Genomic DNA, 20208 nt, shown 5'->3' on the forward strand with positions numbered 1-20208 from the left:
TAGGTAATCACATTAGACTATATTCTGTTTAAGATATCAGCAATAAATTATTCTTTTAAAAAAAAATCATGTTTTCTGCTTCTAAACTTTGTTAGCATGTAATGTTAGCTTATAAATGCTAGTAAATTTTGTTATTTTTAAAAGTTTTTTATTTTAATTTCAGTTATTTAACATACACATTCTGAAGTTGTTATCAGGTACCTATGGATTTAGTATTGAAAACTCTGGCTGGGCGATTGACTTTTTATTTTTATTTAACTTTAGTAATGAAAGTCTAATATGTCGGATAATGATATACCTATACCAGCTTTCTTCTGGTTAGTGTTTGCATAGAATAACTTTTTTCATCTTCTATACCTTTTTGTGTCTTTGTACTTATGATGTATATCTATTTTATATATATATATATATATATATATATATATATATATATATATAAAACCTTAATATTTTAATTATAATTTTGACCCATTTACATTTAATGTAATTATTCATATGTATGTATTTATATTCACTTTCTTACTACTTGTTTTCTGCTTTCTCCTCTCCCACTCTGCCCTTCTATTACATGAATTTTCTCTCATTTATTTCTTTTATTAATAAAATATTTTTAAAATTCTACTTTCCCCTCAACAATTTACCTATTAGTAATAGTATTCTTTTAGTAGTTACTATAGTTGTACAATATGCATCCTTAATCAATTGCAGCCTAATAAATGTTGATATTTTTACTACTTCCTACACACTAGTGTACTTTCATTCAATCTCTCATACTTTTTATCATGTATTTCAGTTTTCAATTATCATAAACCCCATGTGACTTTATTAATTTAAACAGTCAATGTCATTTACATTTACCCACATATTTATAATTTTCAGTGCCCTTTATGCCTTCCTGAATTTCTGAGTTTCCATCTGTGATATGCTTTCTTTCTGAAGAACTTCATCTAATATTCTTCAGCAAATCTTTTATTGTTGCCAATAAATATTCCCTGCAAGTGTCTTTATGTTACTTTCACATTTGAAGGATATTTTCCTTCTGAATACAATTCCTGGTAGAAGATATTTTCTTTCACTGTTCAAAAAATACCATTTTATTGTCTTCTGACTTCCATCAATTCTTTTGAGAGAAAAACTTTCAGCCCTTTTTGTTGCTTGTTGACAGTACGGTGTCTTTGTTTTTTTGTTGCTTTCAATGCTTTATTTTTCTCACCTTGGTCCACAGCAATTTTACTGTGATCTGCATGAGTTTCCTTATTTCTACCTTTTTAAAGGTTTTAGAACTTCTTGCTTTCACGTCTTTCATTATTTTGGGGAAGTTCTTGGTCTATTTCTCTTGAAATATTACTACTGTCTCATTTTCTGTCCTCTCCCAATTATGTGTATGTCCTCTGATCCCAATTATGTGTATATTAGCTCTGTATATGTTCTTTTTCTTTCATGTTTGGTTTTTGTTGTTGTTATAGTTTTCTTTCTGTATTTTCCTTCCTATTTTTCCATGCTTTGGTGTAGATAGTTATTACAGTCCCATCTTTAGTCCTCTTGCCCTTTTTGCTCACCTGTTCAATCTGCTGTCAAATACGTGTGTTTAGTTTTTTTTTTTTTTTTAATGTTCACTTTTTTTCTTCTCCTATTTCTTTTTTTTTTAACTCCAGTTTCCTGGTAAAGTTCACATTCTTATTATGTATTTTTTAACATTAATTCTGGTTATTCTAAAATCTGTGATAACTACACTTACCTGGATTTTATATGCATCTCTATTTTCTTATTTCTAGGAAGTTTTTAGTTATTAGTTGTTGACAAGCCTAGGCTATTTTACCAAAATGAAGTAGTGTGTATGAAAATTTGTAAATGCTGTGATTGGCTTATTACCCTCCACAGAAGGTCTATCCTATCATTTAGTAAACAAATACAGTGAGGACTAATCACCCTCATTCACAAGAGCTGAGTTGATTCAGGCTGCTTGTCTACGTCTGGTTTGTGCCACTTGTAGAGTAGAGCTCTCCAAGAATTCTAGCTGACTGTTTACTAGGGATCTTCCTTCTTTAGCTGCTACTACACTCTTTTTTATTTCCTCTGGGCCATCAGAGTATAGAAAGTTCCCCTCTTCTTTGCAGAGATTTTCTGTGTAGATTCTTAGGCTTTTATCCTGTGCAGTTTAAGAAGCTTATTTTTCTTCACTTTCTTCTGCTTCTGGTTTCTGGCCTCTTACATTCCCCAAACCTTGTATTTCTCTAGTCCTAGGATATTCCCACAGTCTCTCTTGCTGTCTTTTCTGAGCTGTGGTCCTCTCCTAGATTCAGAGCTTTCCTCTTTCTGCTATGAGGTGGTTTTATCCCCAGGGTAAAAGTAACTCCTGAACTGTCATCTCACTTCTCTTCTTCTCTGTTTTCTCTTGAGATCTTGACTGACCCCTCTAGTCTGGTTAGCTTCAGGTATAGCTCTCTAATGCTTTCAAAATATTTTAAAAAGTTATCCTTCAGAGGCTAATCTATTATAATCAGAAGCAGGCATCAGCAAATTATTTACTGAATGTTTTCTATGTGCCAGATTAGTACTAACTGCTGGTAGTACAATGGTAACATGTTTTTAAAAATACCTAAAACATACAACATATAACATTCCATTTACCATAGTAAGTTATATGTGTGTGTGTTTATGAAGGATATGGTCTCTAACTCAAGGAACAAAAATGTTCTACTGACTAACATGGAAACATGACACATAAATAGATACATTTGTAAGGAGTTATGTTAGAGGCATGCAACATATACTATAGGACTTCAGAGGAGGAGCACTTAACTTGGCCTAGAAGTGGGTGTAAAGAAAGTGAGCCAAAATGCTTCCTATAGGATGTGTGACCAGGAAAGGAATTCCAAAGATTGAGAAAGAGTCAAGCATAGGATGTCATCTACTTGACCCAGTACAACTTCTAATGATACTGTATTAATACTGAAAATATACTTCCTGTTTTTATTTAAAACACTAGTGCGTTTGAAACATTAAAGCATATTTGAAGTTGTAAAAGTTAGTTTATAATTTTTAATCATGGCATTTGATTTCTCCATAGGTTTTCAAAACAATGAATATCACACAAATTCGAGATCCTTCTCTGCCTCACCCCGAAAACATGCCTGAAGCCTATTCTGCAAAAATTGCTCTTTTTGGTGCTGGGCCTGCAAGTATAAGTTGTGCTTCCTTTTTGGCTCGATTAGGCTACTCTGACATCACTATCTTTGAAAAACAAGAATATGTCGGTGGTTTAAGGTAATGCCTATATTTTTTTCATGTTTAAAGTATTAAAAATGATGAGGTAAAAATTATGAATATTGTTGATTCGTAATTATATAGGAACTCAGGCTCACAGATGGTATTTTAAATGTTCTTTTTCCAAATGCTTGATTTTGATTTCATTATTCACTTTAGTTGGCTTTAAGCAGTATTTATTTAAAAATTTCTCTGTCTAGTTTCTGTGAATTTAAGATAAATCTCAGCAAAATATTTTATGGATAGAAGAAGCTGTCATATGAAAACTTATTTCATCCCTGTAAATCTGTCCTTTAATGGAGATATGTCTGAAAATTATAGAAATTAAAGATGGGAAAAACGTAGGTCTGTAGAATACCTGGATAATTCATTTTGTTGTATACGTAGTCATGTTTGCCTGCTCACATATTTTTAATTTGAAATCTCTTTAGATTTGCATTTGATTAAAATCATGTCAGAGTCTACTAAAATTGTTCCATTTTAATATACATATATGCAGTTTTATTTCATAAATACCTTACTAATATTTAATATTAATCAGCATCATGATTATAAATCAGGACTCACAGCCTTTTATTCCCATGAGGATTCATTCATTGAAATGGGAAAATATTTACTTTGTATCAATGACTTTCATATATTCAAAGCACACTTAGAAATTGGGTGGGGAAGTTTGCTTCATTTAAAGTAGATAGAACTCTATAGTGGACATACATTACATTTGTGATTAGAATGAAATAAAATTTATTATAAGTAGGAAATGCAAATTACTTAAAACATTTGATATAAAAATGAGAAAGAATTTGGATGGAAAGTTAATATTACTCAATTTGTTATTTTTCATAAATGTGTCATCTTGCATTAGAAAGTTATGACATAAAATACTGTCATTTGGCATATCTGTTGTTGTATTAACATTTAAATTTAATAGCTACTTAATAGCTACTTTTAAAGTAAATTTATCATATTTAATAATCACAGAATACATTTAATCAAATTATGGCTAAAATTTGTGCTTATGTTTTTTTTATATTTTATGACACCTATAAATATGTCAATAATTGTAAAATTTCATATTGGTCAAATGACTATATGAACCCAAAATAAGCTTGCATTAGTATAAAACTATTTGACTGAATCATCAAGCCAAGGTATCATATAATAGGAAAACCTATTAAAGAGGATATGAAGCATAAACTGAAGAAAAAAATAACCTGATTGTCAAGAAATAATTATTTTTTCTGTATTGATGTTTCACCACTATGAGTTTTAAGGGATTACACATAGTTTGTAAAGTTTTTTATTTACTCCTGGAATGTAAAATACCTAATATATTATTTTGCTGGAATGATTTAGACTATCTTTTTAATGGTGTTTTACCACAGCTTTATTAATTAGGAAAAACGTAATCTATTAGCAACATATGTATAAGCATTGTACATTTTTTTCAATTATACACATCAATGAATATGTGAGCTAATTTAAAAAATATGAACTTAATTGTTGTATACCCTAATAGGCTAGGAAAAATCTTTTTGCGCCTTAATTGCATTTCACATGGAACAGGCCTGGTTTGTGAATTATTCTGTGTCGGCAATTTTGGTATATTATTATGGTAGCTAGCATCTCCATCTCTTTGTAACTCAAATGCAGAGTAGGAATTTCTAAATCATATAAACTAGCACTAAACTTGTGCTTTTACATATTTGCTGAACATTTTCTAATGGGACAGATTCTCCTGGATTAATGATCTTTGTTTTTTTTAATTCTTTTTTGATTTATTTTCTTTCCTTTGCCTTTGAATGTTCCCAGTATCTAGGGACAATATAAAATGTTTAATCAGTCTTATTTGGACCATCCCATGGAAGAGGCATTATGTGCCACTGTTACAGGATTATAAAAACTGACATTGGAATTTAGCCAGCATTACAACCACAATCCTTTCCTGTTAATTTATGTTTTCACTCACAGATGCCTCTCATTCTCTTATACCTTCAAAGTGGCTAAAAAGATTAAATTAGCTTTGTATTTGAAATCAATTGCTTAAAGAGATGGTGTCAAGTTTTATCTTTCCTTCTCCTTTGCATCCAAACAGATTCTTTTATCCCTGGTGAATTAGTATCACAACCACTTTTTAAAAAATCACTAGAGTTGGTGAAAGATAGCAAGGACTTAATCCCTATTCCATTGAACACAATTGATTGATTTTTTTTTTTTTTTTTTGATGTGGCAACAATATTAAAATAATCAGTAGTTTTGCTTTCCTCTCCTTGTGGTTTCTTTTTTCAGGACTTGGGTTTAAAAAGGTTAAAGGGCTTCATATTATGGTAACAAAGATAAATAAAGATGGTATTAACAGACTGTAAGTGTGCATGCATGTGTATCCTTTTGATTTTGTCTTTTCCCTTTAAAAATTAGTACACATGAATTCTAACATTTTTGCTAGGTGTTGTATAGCCAGAGCAATGGTTTATTTTAGTTATTTCACACATTTTCACCATGTTTATTGCATTTCATATTGATTGACAGTAAAGAAAAATGGGGTTTAGGTGAAATGGTTATAGCAATAGGAATTATTTTGAGTACAAGTGTGATGTAACACAAATTTACAGTGTGGTACCTTTATCATAATAAATAGTATTATGAAAAGAGTGGGAGTTGTTATAGGTAAATTCCATTTACTTGAAAGCAGCATGAACATAGAAGAACGATTTTGTTTGTTTGTTTGTTTGTTTGTTTAGGTTTCTGATACTCCATTGATGGTACTAAAGAATTTATTAAAAAAAATTTTTTTTAATGTTTATTTATTTTTGAGAGAGACAGAGACAGAATGCGAGTGGATTAGGGACAGAGAAAGAGGGAGACACAGAATCTGAAGCAGGCTCCAGGTTCCGAGCTGTCAGCACCAGAGCCCGATGCGGGGCTTGAACTCACAAGCTGTAAGATCATGACCTGAGCCGAAGTTGGACACTCAACCGGCTGAGCCACCCAGGCGCCCCAAGAATTTATGGTTCCCATAAGGAAATTTTCTGTCAACACTTTAGATGGTTAAAAGAGTACAAGTGGAGGAATAAAAGTTTGTTTTCTTAAGCAAAACAAACTTAGGAAATAATCCTTCCAATCAAATTCTGTCTTCCTTTCTTTTATCCCCTGTCTTACCATGTGGTCTTGCCAGTGATCTCATTTACTCTCATGGTCAGTTACCACTTACAGAAAAATTATTTTAAAATCTGTACTTGTCCTAACCTCTCTCTCTGTCCTGGTCATACATTCAAAATCCTGGACATCTCTTATAAATTTCACCATACCAATCAATAATACGCCCCTTCCTGAGTTTGGTCCCTCAGTGGAGGGCATCACCAAAACAAATGGGAATTATCTGCACTACTCTTAAGTGTCCTAGCAATTTGTATTTTGTGAATACTTTTAAAATATCCTCTCACCTCTCCACCTCTATGCCCCTAACATCTCACTTGCTGTACCTGTATAGCCTCCAAATGGGTCTCTTTGCTTCCTGATTTGTCTTTTTCAAATTCATTTTTCTAACAGTTTCCAAAACTGGTTATGTCACCCTTCTACTTGTAATCTCTCAGTAGCTCCCCATAATCTGAGACAATGATTCTGGCTTGGTATTGAAAGCCATGACGTGATGTTACCTTTCCTCCCTCTCTCACTCCCTCCCTCTCTCCTTTCCTTCCTCTCTTCCTTCCTGCCTTCAATATCTATTGATCTCCTACGCGCTGGTCATAATCTCAGGCACTAGAGCTCGGAAGTGGACAAAGCAAAGTACCTCTTCTCATGGGGATTATTACACTCTAGTAATGGGAAGGCAGACAATAAACAAACAATAAACCAAATATAGAATATGTCAGGTGATGATAAATGCATTAAGGTTTGTTTGTTTGTTTTTTAACTGTCAGTTTAGTGGTATGGTGGCATATTTAATGCCTGGAGTAGATTTTTTTTTTAATATGCTTATTCTCTAGTCTATGCAATAAAGTAATTTTCAATAAAAATCATAATAATCAGTAATAAAAACTATTTTGATTCATTCCTATAAAAAACATTAACAATTGAAGTAATTTCAATATTAAAGATACAGGTCACACTGTTTCACTATTTTTTTTAATTAAAAAATTTTATTTCCAATGTTTATTTATTTTTGAGAGAGAGCGTGAGTGGGGAAGGAGCACAGAGAGAGGGAGAACACAGAATCTGAAGCAGGCTCCAGGCTCTGAGCTGTCAGCACAGAGTCCAACACAGGGCTGGAACACACAAACCACGAGATCATGACGTGAGCTGAAGTCAGTCACTTAACTGACTGAACCACCCAGGCGCCCCTCACTATTTTAATTTGAAGCACAAAAGCCTCATAGTTGCCCAAAATTAGAGTTGATGTAAATCATATTGCTTCATGCGCTATCATTTTATCAGTTCCAAACCGACTGTTTAAACATTAGCATATGTCCTAGTAAGGGGTGGAGACACATGCTGCCTGTGGTAGTTGGAACAAGGAATGCTTTCAGCTAAATCAGTATGTGCCAGTGGCCACTGTTTAACTGGGATTTCTCACATGAACTTCCTTATAGAACTCAATGTTTACTAAGAATGGGTAATAAAAATGGGGCAATTTAAAGCTTATTCACATATTACTAGAACTCTACAGCAACCATAGCAATTATTCAGAATTTAGATCTACCAGAGATTTTGGGGGGGGGTAGGGACAGGGAGACTGTGTTTAGGATATCAGTGACACTGTTGAAAGCAGCTCATAGTGAAAATACAAAGCAGGTTTATTTTGGGGTGCCTGGGTGGCTCAGTCGGTTAAGCGTCCGACTTTGGCTCAGGTCATGATCTCACATTCTGTGAGTTCGAGCCCCGTGTCGGGCTCTGTGCTGACAGCTCAGAGCCTGGAGCCTGCTTCGGATTCTGTGTCTCCCTCTCTCTCTGCCCCTCCCCTGCTCATGCTCTTTCTATCTCTGTCAAAAATAAATGAACATTAAAAAAAATTTAAAAAAAAAGAAAATACAAAGCAGGCTTATTTTAATCAGTATGTAACTGTTTAGTCTAAATCATTACACCCCCTTATGGCCTGCACCTGGGCTAGGGAATAGAGATGATGGAATTTGGGGCTTGAGCAACTCATAAAATGGAGTTGTCTGAGATCCAGTGTTGGGGTGGAAGACCCAAAGTTTAATTTGGGGCCTGATGAACCTGAGATACCTGTTAGACATTCAAGTGAACATAAAAGGCTGGAATTATGGTCTGAGGATAAGAATATGAGATTCATTACATACATGTAGATGACATTTAAAGCTCCGAAACAAGGAGGAATTCATCTAATACTCAAAATACCTGATTACAGGGCTGTGGTGTTTCTGCTAAAGCCTCCTGAAACCCCTCTGCTCCATTGTCATTCCCTGATCACAGCATGTGTACTTTTTTCCTCCTCCCCTTTCTGTTCCTCCTCCTTGCCATTTTCTTTGTCCTCTGATGCCTTCCCTCTTCTTCACTTAACTGAAAGCTGATCATTTGTCACATTTCATCTACCTGATTATCTCATCCCACAATAAGCCTCCCCTCTTTTGAAACACTCTTGTTCACAGTGATATTTTACATTTGTCACATTGTACTGTGTATGTGTATGTATCTCCCATCTGTCTGCTGATCTTATCCATTGGTGTATATAAATATGTCACATTTATAACTATCCATAATCACCTCCCTATCCCCTGTCTACTCATTAATAACCAAATCTAACCAACTTTTTTTGAGTATCTCACCTTCCACTTACTTCCTGTAGGACATCCATTTACTCCAATGCCTACTTTAGCTTTCAAAGTTATATTTCTTTTTTGCTTGTGTTTCCTCCTGCTGGGTTGGGTAATGTCATCCTTTCTTTCTTTCTGATCAACAGAAAAGTTGTAGCCTTTCTTTCAGAGCTATTTCTTAAATAACAACCATTTGCCTTCACTAGCATAAGTTTTTCTTCTTTTGTACCATACACTTACTGAAATACCATAAAAATTTTAGGTTAGGGCTTAGTCAAGGGAAGGTACTATGCCTCACAATGTATCTGGATGTTGCCTTGCTATGGTTGGTTTATTTGGCTGGAGTTCTTTATTCACAGCTCATTGTTTTGTTCTCTTGTCCAGCCTTTTGAGAAACTTCATCAGACCCAACTTTAGTCCATTTCCAGTTTCTCTCACACAGAGCCCCATGCCTATCAAGGCTAGGTGTCTGTGTCCACATACAATTCTTAATATTTAAGAATCTTTCTGTGTAGCCTTTCGGGCCATAGAGTAGGAAAAAATATACCCAACCCTTTTGGGTTCTTTGGCGGGGCCTGTGAAATAAGCAGACAAGAGACAGATTAATAAGAAAAACAGTTCACTAATACATGTATCATTCATACAAATAGAAGAACATGGTGATGATAGAACTTGAGGTTCTATCAAAAAGATAGAACTTGAGGTTTATATAGCTTCTTAACGAAGAGCAATAAATTTGCGAAATGGCAAGACAAAGGAAAAGGCTTTAGGCTGTTAGAGGCAACAAACTTTTTAGGGGTGGGAAGGTAGATATATGAGGAAAATTCATGGAATATAAGGGTTATTTAGTAAGGTTTGTAATGTAGATTCTTTTTAGTCTTATTAGCCTGTTTTGGGGCAAAAAAGGGTCTAGAATTATCTCCTGGTGATTAAGAGTTCTGCCCTTAGTGGTAGGGAAATAGAGATACACCTTTGTAAATTTATGTCCTGCTTTTAGGCAGATATTAGGGGGGCAGAGAGCTTTTCTTATATCTCCTTCTCAGTTGCCTTCTGCTCAAAGTAATCCTTATACCAAAGTGACATTTTTTTTGGGGGGTGGAGTATTCTAATACCCTCCAAGGGCCCTCCTTGGTGCAGAGTATTATCATGACTTCCCAGGTAGTATGACTAGAGTCCACAAGTCAGCTTAAATGATTTTTATCTCTGACTTAGGCCCAAATTTACTCTCACGTATAATCTTACGTGCTAACTAGATGGAAAGCCCCTGTAGTATAGGGAATTAATTTTATACTGTTTAATACTTTGCATTTTCTATAGCACTGAGCATATCTTGCTAATTGTTTTATGTATGGAAATTAATTGAATAGTTATGTTCTTAAGTCTCCAAAGAATGAAAAATCTGTGTGTGCACTTTGAAAGACTTGGTATTGAATGATCCAGTAGGTTCATCTTCAACTATTATTTATTTATTTTATAAATGTATTGCTATAATGCCTGGATATACCTCACTCATTGCATGTACTACATTCTATTGTAGTTATCTGTGTATGTAACCTTCCCCACCAGAATGAGAATATACTGAAAACGGGAATTTGGTAAAATTCACCATCAAATCACTGCAGCTAATGCTGTGTCTGGTACTTTGTAAATGCTTATTGAATAAATAGATAACTGAATAAATGAATTAGTATATATTCATGAATGTTTATAGCCTTTTTATTGCTATAAAACATTGAAGACTTATTTGTCCTTACTTTTGATACTCCATAAACTATTATACTATTTAAATTATTATATTTTAGTGCTCATTTTTGTTTTTTAAGTGCAAATAGTGAGCACTCATATTAAATAGGATTACTTTTTAATGACTCTATCCTTTTGGGACACTTACTGCTTTCATAGAAGATTGGTTTACTATAAAAAAATATTTTATAGATCATCTGGAACCAACCCAATAATATTCTAAACAGCATAGTAATTCAAAGTTACAGATTTGAATTTGAACAAGCTAGTTGTATATTTGTGGAATATATATGTATATATATATATATTAAATACTAAAAATAGTTTTAATTTTCATGTTTTTAAGACTTTTTTCTTTTTTAAAAAATACTCTCTTAATGTTTATTTATTTTTGAGAGAGAGACACAGAACACGAATACAGGAAGGGTAGAGAGAGAGGGAGACACAGACTCTGAAGCAGGCTCCAGGCTCTGAACTCTCAGCACAGAGCCCAACACAGGGCTCAAACTCACTAATAGCAAGATCATGACCTGAGCTGAAGTCGGAAGCTTAACCAACTGAGCCACCCAGGTTCCCCTTAAGATTTTTTTTTCCTTAGGAATTCATTGGATTGTTAGATAATTCAGCTAAGTACTCTAACAAACTTAAAAGTGTTGGAATTGCTTTTAACCAATTATCTATTTGTTTTCCAATGTGTATATTTATTTTCACACCACTTGCAACTATTTCTACTGCTATCCATTTAATATTGTATCATACATGTAAAAGTTGGATGTTCTCACACCCATATAATATGAAAATACTCTTAGAAAAAGTGCTTATTCCTTTAATACTGATCAATATAGACATGTTGCATTTTTTAAAGATTAATAATTTTTCCACAAATGCTGCTTCTTCTTCTTCTTCTTCTTCTTCTTCTTCTTCTTCTTTTTTTTTTTTCCAGTACTTCTGAAATCCCTCAGTTCCGGCTACCATATGATGCAGTGCATTTTGAGATTGAGCTTATGAAGGACCTTGGTGTAAAGGTAAATGAAAAACATAACACATGTGTATTGCTCAAAGAGTAAGGAGTAAGCTCTACACTAAAGATTAACAGCAAAATGTAACACATTTTAGGAAAGAACAATTAAAAGCTACACCAGGCAGAAGCAGAAAGATGCTTCTCCTTGCTTAGGGCATTTGTCTGTCTACTGTCTGAATGCCACTAGCCTGGAAAAGGGCAATCAATAGTTCTCATCTGGCACGCCTGCATGTGATTAATTGTCTGTAAGAAACAAATTCCTAAATTGCTTTAGGGGTTCACTGCAGCTAATAGAAGGATTTGGTTTCTTTAATCACATTTTTTTCATGCAAGTTGTGTGCACTCTGAAACATTTGTATTTCACAATTTGGAACATAATCTTACAGAGGTTTATTTAATTTATTATATGCATCGTGTCAGTAGTGTTAATGTGATAATCCTCTCTTATCATAAGCAGCAAATCAGTGGTGTAGAAAGCAACAGCTTTGTATTTTTCATTGTTTTGTGAGATAAACCTTGTTCTTTTAAAGATGGTCAAAAGTTAACATATTTGTACTTTCAGAATTTGGCTTTAGATATTCCTGTTCTTTTCTATTAATTAGGAGTATTATACTCTGGCTCTTCACTGGAACATATTGCTATTTTCTGTTTCAAACTATTAATTTTACATAATAGATGTACACAATATATTAATAAAGTATTGAGATTTACGTAAAACATTCTGTAAGTGCATGCAAAAGATATTTTGAAAAATGATTAAGAAACTATTCGTAGCTCTTGCATTTAGAAATAAAAATTAAAGTAATCAAAAGGGGAAATACTCAAAACAATATTTTGTGCTTTTACACTTTATTTGGCAGAAAGCATTTATACATAATCACTGAACAAGAAATCTTATAGCAAGTACACATAACAGATGTGCACAAGTTTATGAAAGCTCAGCGTTCAAAACTAGTGTTCAAAATAGATCATTTAAAGATGATTATTTGTTTTTTAAAAATGTATTCTGAATAGTTCTTTAAATGTCTTTCATTCTGAATATAGGCTCTTAGCTAAATCTCATTAAATAAGGAAAATATTATTTATTGGGACTTCAAACTAATGTATCAGGTGTAAACTAATATATTAGGTGTTAGTAGCAATTGAAGATGAATCAGAAATCAATTTAAAGCGCTTCTAAATTTATCTTATAAGTAATTGCAAAATTCCATTCAGTGTTTGCAGTACCAGATATATTGCATAAATTAGAGCATACCCATTACTCTCATTAGGAAACCCATCAAGGACATAGTAGCAGTGAATGTACTGAGTGCCAGAAAAATATATATTTTAGCAATAGTCCTGCAACTTTCTACTTTTATAGTCAGATAACTTTGACAAAGTCAATTAACATCCCTAGATTTGGTCAATATCTGTTGAAAGGTAAAAGTGTGTACTACCATTTGTGTAAGATACAAACTTATCAGGCCATCTATACAGAGGATATCTCTGGAAAAATAGAAGATTCTGATAGCGTAAGGTTGCTTTGGAAAGGTATGGGAAGTATTTATTACCATTTTGTAGGTTTGAATTTTAAACTCTGTGACTTTATTATATATCAATAAAAAATTAAAGGCTAAATGAAACAAGAAGTTAATACTGTCTTGTCCACCTCTCGGGTTGTTTTAAAATGAGACATTTCAAATATTCAAACTTTCTTTGTAAACAGTAAATTGTATGTATAATTCTGAGGACACACAGCAATGAGATTCTTTTTCAGCTTTCAGGACTTATATCCACTGATAGGATGCTTGCAACTTTTCTAGCTTATCAACTTTAGCCATAAGAGGATACATTTTTTAAAAAGTGCTCTACACTTGTTACCTCTTTTTTCTCCTCGCCAGATTGCCAGATTCTTATTAACCTGCCTTCTGTTTGTACTTCTCAACTAACATTTTATATTTTAAAGTCAACAATAATTTCCTGGCAATGAAATGAATTTTGCTCTAAGTTCATACTGTTTGAACTCCTGTCCAGCACTCATGTATGTGTGTGTGTCTGTGTGTATGATGTGTATGTATGTATGTATTTTTAGCTTTCATGATCTAGCATTATCTTGGTTATTATTCAGTTTTTCTTTTTTTTTTCTTTCTAATAGATTTGTTTCATTTATTCAACAAATAATTATTGAGAATTTACTTTTGCCAAGTAGTATGATAAATACTAGTCTAGAACCATCCTTTCAAACTCCACACCTATATTCTTAGTAGTTCAATAAATATATCTATCATCCAAATAGCATACTCATCATACCCAAAACCAAGTTTAATTCATCTTTACTCCCAACTACATTCTTAGTTCAATTTCCTGTTGAATAATTTTAATTTATTTTATATCTAATAGCTTGATAGATTGGTTCTTCTTAATTTTAAATTGAAAAAATTTCAATTTAAAAAATTTTGCAGCCAGACATTGTCACAAGAAAATAAAGAGACTTTTTGTCTGCTCTCTATTTATACATTATATATTTTTCTTCCACTGTTTCATTGGCTGGAATCTCTAGTATGTTATAAAAGAGTGATAATACATGCATTGTTTTTTATCTTTGAGATAACATTTTTAATCATATTGAGCACATTTTTCTAGATTTAGAATATTAAAATGTTATTTTTTTTATTTTAATGGGGAGGGTGTGTTAAATTTTCAAAATGCCCCTTTAAAAAACTTATGCTCAGTTAACATATTGAATTATATAAACCTTTATAAATCTGGATGATATCCAGTTTTGCATTGTTTTATTATATGTGTACGTCTACATTTGCTCTGTTAGTCTTTTTCCTTTTTCCTGCATTTATTTATGTAATCAACACTAAAACTGGAAATAGAGCAGGGAATAGTCAAATACCGTTGCTGTCCTTGCAGAGTTTCAAATCTACTGAAAGCCTGTTTATGTTTTGCTTTACTTATTTGTGTTTGTTATCTTTGTGAGTTTTTGGTAATAGAGTTATGGTAGGCTTATAAAAATAAATTTCCTAGCATTTCATTATTTTCTTGTTGCTAAGAGTATTGTCTTGAGACAAGTATTTTACTGAATTTGAAAATTTTACCATTCTGACCTCAAGCCTTTTTATGAGAGATAGAACTTTGGCTTTTTTTTTTTTTTTTTAATAGTTATCAGTCTTTTCACCTATTTCATTCTCTGTCAATTTGGCCAATATATATTTTCCTAGAAAAATTTATTTCATTGAGACTTTTGAATTAATTACCATACATTTAAACATGTTATCCCCTATACAACAAAAAATATCTCATCTGTACCTGGGATTATACATTGTATTTTCTTAACATTTTTAATGATAAAAGTGAGTAGTGGTTTTCCAGTTAATGTATTCTTTACAGGAACCAGCTCTTAGTTTTATATTTTCTCATTATCTAATTGCTGACTTTATTCTTTCCTCATGCTATTCTTATACTTATTATTCTTTTTTAATGTCTTGAGTTGTATACTTTTCTTTTTTCTAGGATGAATACTGAAACCATTTTAAATTATTAATTTCTCCTTGAATAAACTCTTGTCAGAATCTGTATGTTTTCATTAGTATTATTAGTGTTATTTTTCTTCAGTAGTTATAGTTTTGATTGTTTTTTCCTTTTCATAGAATTGTTTAGGATAATATTTTTATTTGCTCATGTATTCTTGTGATAGAATTCAAGTTTTTGTTTTTCACTTTACTTATCAGCAGAATATACAGTTTTTAATTTCTTAAATATATTCAGTTGATTTCACATCAAAGGATCCTTCTATTATAATAAAATTATTCATTCCTTAGAAGAAGTAGCCTTTTAGGGGTGCCCAGGTGGGTCAGTTGGTTAAGTGTCCAACTTCGGCTCAGGTCATGATCTCACAGTTCATGAGTTGGAGCCCTGCGTCAGGCTTTATGCTAACAGCTCAGAGCCTGGAGCTTGCTTTGGATTCTGTGTCTCCTTCTCTCTGCCCCTCCGCTGCTCCTGCTTGTGTCTCTCTCTCCCTGTCTCAAAAATAAATACACATTTAAAAAAAAAATTTTAAAAGAAGAAGTAGCCTTTTAGCTGTTATATTTTTATAAAATCTCTTTATTTTATTTCCCTTCCCTGTTCGTCTGTTTTTAGTTGTGGGGGTGGGGATGGGCTAAATGGGTAAGGGGCACTAAGGAATCTACTCCTGAAATCATTTTTGCACTATATGCTAACTAATTTGGATGTAAATTTAAAAAAAAATAAATAAAACAAGTTAATAAAAAAATCTCTTTATTTTATAATAAGAAATTTACTTAGACCACAGCAAATTATTTTTAACCCTAGGGAGACTTTAACAAAGTCTCATGATATTTGTGTCAATGTCACTAACTTTTTAAATACTCTTTGTTTTGCAATTGAGATTAGGTGGATATAAATATTTTTGTTTCAGTCTTCATAATATTTCTAATGACTTCATTTTTAAAAGCAAAAATGTAAATCTGCATGAAATCTTATATTTTTCTAAATATCTTTATATGCTATTTCTCAAAATATTTTGATAGAATTCTTTATTGATTAAACTTAACTTGTAATTATTAGGCATGTCTTCTGCTTCATAATTTGAGTAAAAATACCTAAGATCTCATTTTTGATAACCTCTCTACATCATCTTCTTTTTTATTATAGTTATTTGAAGCATTTCCATTATTATAGAATGTTATTGGAAAACTAATATAAAAACATATCGTAACACTACTGGAGGAGAGAAATATATTTATTAATAGCTGACAAAATAGTTTTTGTCTGAAGAAAACTAAATATTATTTTTAAATTCTTCCATCTGATCTCCTGTCTTAGGGATTCTGGAAATATTTTATCTATTTAGCCAAATATTCTATCAGAAATGTGAAGAGCGTGTATGTTGTAATCTGTATTTTTTAATAATGGGTATCATATATTTCATTTGAAGAAAGAGTTCCACTCCAGAAAAAAGTTGTAAACCTATTTACATTACAAATATTATTATATATGAAGATGTATTATAGATGTAAAGAAAGTTTCATGAAGTCCCAAAGGGGATATTAGATGGAACTTTGGCTCATGGCTTATATTTAGCCCATATATTGGAATAGTAATAATTCTTATGCTGAGCTTGTAGTGGAGTAAATTTTCTTCTGATTTTAACTAAGAAGCTTGAGTACTTAGTCCTAAATTACTAAAGCCACTAGAGGAAGGTACAATATGTGTTGTAATTCATGTTAAGAAAATTAAGATGAAAAAATATTACATATACAGAAGTACAGAGGACTAAAGGAACAAAAACACAAGCAAAATGCTCACCATGTGATTTTTGTTCTAGCATCATATCTATTTAACAAATAATGTTAGGATTTCATAGTTTATCAGCCATAGGAATGTTTTTGATGTTTGTAGTTGTCTCATAATAACTAGTTTTAGTTATGTGTTATATCTCTGAGCCCAATTTCCTAATGCATAACATAAACAAAATATTAACCTTTTTTTTGTCAGAGTCCTTCTCCTTGTTCTTTCTTACAGAGTTAATTATTGATTGGATAACAAATGTTTGGGAGTCTAAGGCTTTTAGAAAAGGGAAATTTGGCTGGAGTTCCCAGCACAGACAGAGAAGAGTCCTGGTGCCTGACACTCCACTCAATGTTGCCATTATTGCTTTGTCTCATTTCCATCATGGAGCTACTTCCTAATGATGGCTATTATCCATCTTTCTCACAATGTCTGTCCACAGTATAGTAAAGTCTTCCTGGTCCCAGTTCTAGTGTATTAATACCAAGAATCAAGCTACTTGTCTTTCCAGTTTTCAATACACAAACGTATAATTCAATTTTTTTTTCTTCCCCAGTTGCATACATTGCCTGCTAAGCTGGAAACAGACTGTAGAAATATGAAATGTCTTTACATCTTTCCTGTACATTATAAACTCAGACATGTTCACTCTACTAGAGTGGAAGGATTGGGATGTCTTTATTATCATTTGATAAAGCATGTAGTAACACTACTAAACTAAATTGCTGTGCCCATACACGCACCACCTCAGGAGGGATGGGGGTATTTCTTGAATCTTTTGCTGAGGCAGTGGATAAACTAAACTTAAAGTCAGGTATTCTGAGGATCACTTCCACTAATTAACCCATTGGCAGGGTATTCCACTGCTCAACTTTGGAAACTGCATTCTCATTCTATTTGCTAAAACTCAATTTAGAATGTTTGGACCTATAGATTTCTTTTATGTCTAGCCTTTATTATATACCGGTATTAAGGTTATGTATTTCATAAAATAAACAGTAGAACTTTCTTTATGATCAGAAATAGTTTAATAAAATAAAAAATCTATTCTTTAAAAATTAGCATAAATTAAAATTTGGAAATCTTACTATTGGATACATTGAGTAGTATCTAATGCTACTAATTCTAATGCTAGTTAACACTATTAGATACTATAAGCATCTTTAATATTATATATTTACTTGATGTTTTGATTCTTTCTGTGGTATTTGATATCTTCCAGAGTTCTGAATGTTCGTTTTTAATTTCACTTTGGCTGTTCTCGGCTTAGAAACTTTCAGTTATTCCATCTCCCAATATAAAAATACAATTAGTATTTTAGGAAAACAAAAATGATCCTTTATGATACAATCTCAGACATCTTCTCCCCCTACTTTCTCTTTCTTTTTTATATTTTACCCTTTGTATTCCAGAAACACTACATTTCAGTAGGTCTTCACATGTGATGTGTTGTTCTGTGCCTTTGAAGATGGTGCCAGTTCTACCCTTCATTCTCCTTTTACTTCAGAATCATCAGGGCATAACTGTTACTCCTGCTGGCTCTGCAGTTGGACTATAGATGTAACTTTGATGAAGGTTGTCTGAGCCCTCTTATTCCTTGGTTTCATCATCTGTAAAATGAGGATACTGATACCACTTCATAGGGGTTCTTGTGAGGATTAAATGAGTCCATATATGCAGTGTTTAGAAGAGAGCCTTGCACTTAGTTAAGTATTCTGTGCAGGTTATTTTCAAGTACTGTTTCATACATAAAATTTGTTCTCCCTCCACCACTCAGTTTAGAGGCTTTTGTTTTTAGGAACATGCTATCTTCAGAACCCAAAGAAGCCTACCAGGAATGGTGCTTCCATCTCTATGGTGGTAAATGAAAGCAAAATTGCAGTAAAATATTTTATTTTAGGGAGGATATACTGCCACATACCTGACAAGACCTCTAAACTTCACTCAAGTGGCTAGTCCTTGATCTTCTTAGGGTTCATTGTCAGCCCTCTGCAGGGCATGTGTCTTAACAAAGTCTCCAGCATACTAGCCACCTGTTACTCATGCTGTCCAATCTGCATGGTGTTCTTAATGTAATGGATCACTGTGATGTTCTGTGGGGTGACCAGATAGTTTCAGATTACATATATTATTACAGTAGAGAGTCGACATGTTCCGGAGGCAAAACTGTAAATGAATATTCTTATCTTTCCTCTGTGAATGTGAACTGTTTCTGATTCCTTTTTCTCAGCAGCAGGATGGAAACGTATACCACATGCAGGGTACCTGTGGCCTTGTTAGTCTGCTTTAGCAATAATACCACACCTATCACAGAAACTGTATTCAGGGGTACTCTTTGGTTGAGCCTCCAGTAGTTTACAGTTATTCTCTAGGAATCATCTGGCCTCTGCTGAGACCAGACTGGTGAATTACACAGAAATATGACATGGATCACCACCATCTCTCCCCATCCTACCCACCCCCAGTATATGGTAGTGTGTTTGATTTGCTCTCGACTGGGGTTTCAGAAGTTCTCTGTCCTTCCCAATTATTGTAGCTCTTACTTCACAGACCAGTGACCCAATGTGGGGATAACTTCAACTAACAAGTATAGCAGTTTTGCTTATGCAGCTGAAGACTAGGAGAATAATCACTACCTGGGGCTGTGATCTCAGTGGTCTGTGAGCCAGAATTCTACCAGGCTCCGTCTTTTACCTTGTCCCTGTAGTCCGTACTCTTGTATCCCTAGCTATCAAGGTCAGTGAAAGATCTGTGTCCAGTGTCCTTGAAATGTGTGATTATTCCCCTTTCCCCAGTGTACAGTACTTGCGTAAATGGCCATAGCTCCCTTTAGAGAAGGACTAAGGGAATCATTATAGTATTAATTTGGCGGGATGTTACAGGTCCTTCTTCCTAGGGACTTGGCCACCTTCTGCAGTCAGTAGGTTCCGGATCTGAAAATTGGCTCATGACTGGGTACTGAACAGGTTATTGTGACTTTTAATAGGGATGACTACTCTCTGCCTCCCAGATTTATTCACCTTCCCTGGACCATGTCCCCTATCAAAATTCTATCTATTATTTTAAAAAGCTCTATTAAAATTCTGTTACCTGTATTCTCATCCTGCT

The 20208-nt window shown here is 33.2% G+C and overlaps 1 protein-coding gene across 2 annotated transcripts in view; it reads left to right on the forward strand.

The window, feature by feature from the left end:
- The window catches only part of DPYD (dihydropyrimidine dehydrogenase), an 853279-nt gene that overhangs the window by 257042 nt on the left and 576029 nt on the right, over positions 1-20208 (forward strand). For both annotated transcript variants that reach the window (XM_060626444.3, XM_078451629.2), the window contains exons 6-7: positions 3071-3267; positions 11725-11806. In XM_060626444.3, coding sequence (XP_060482427.2) covers positions 3071-3267; positions 11725-11806 — 279 coding nt within the window. The remainder of the gene's footprint in view (positions 1-3070; positions 3268-11724; positions 11807-20208) is intronic.

The sequence above is a fragment of the Panthera onca genome, chromosome C1 (assembly GCF_046562875.1).
Source record: "Panthera onca isolate mPanOnc1 chromosome C1, mPanOnc1 haplotype 2, whole genome shotgun sequence".
Classification (NCBI taxonomy): domain Eukaryota; kingdom Metazoa; phylum Chordata; class Mammalia; order Carnivora; family Felidae; genus Panthera; species Panthera onca.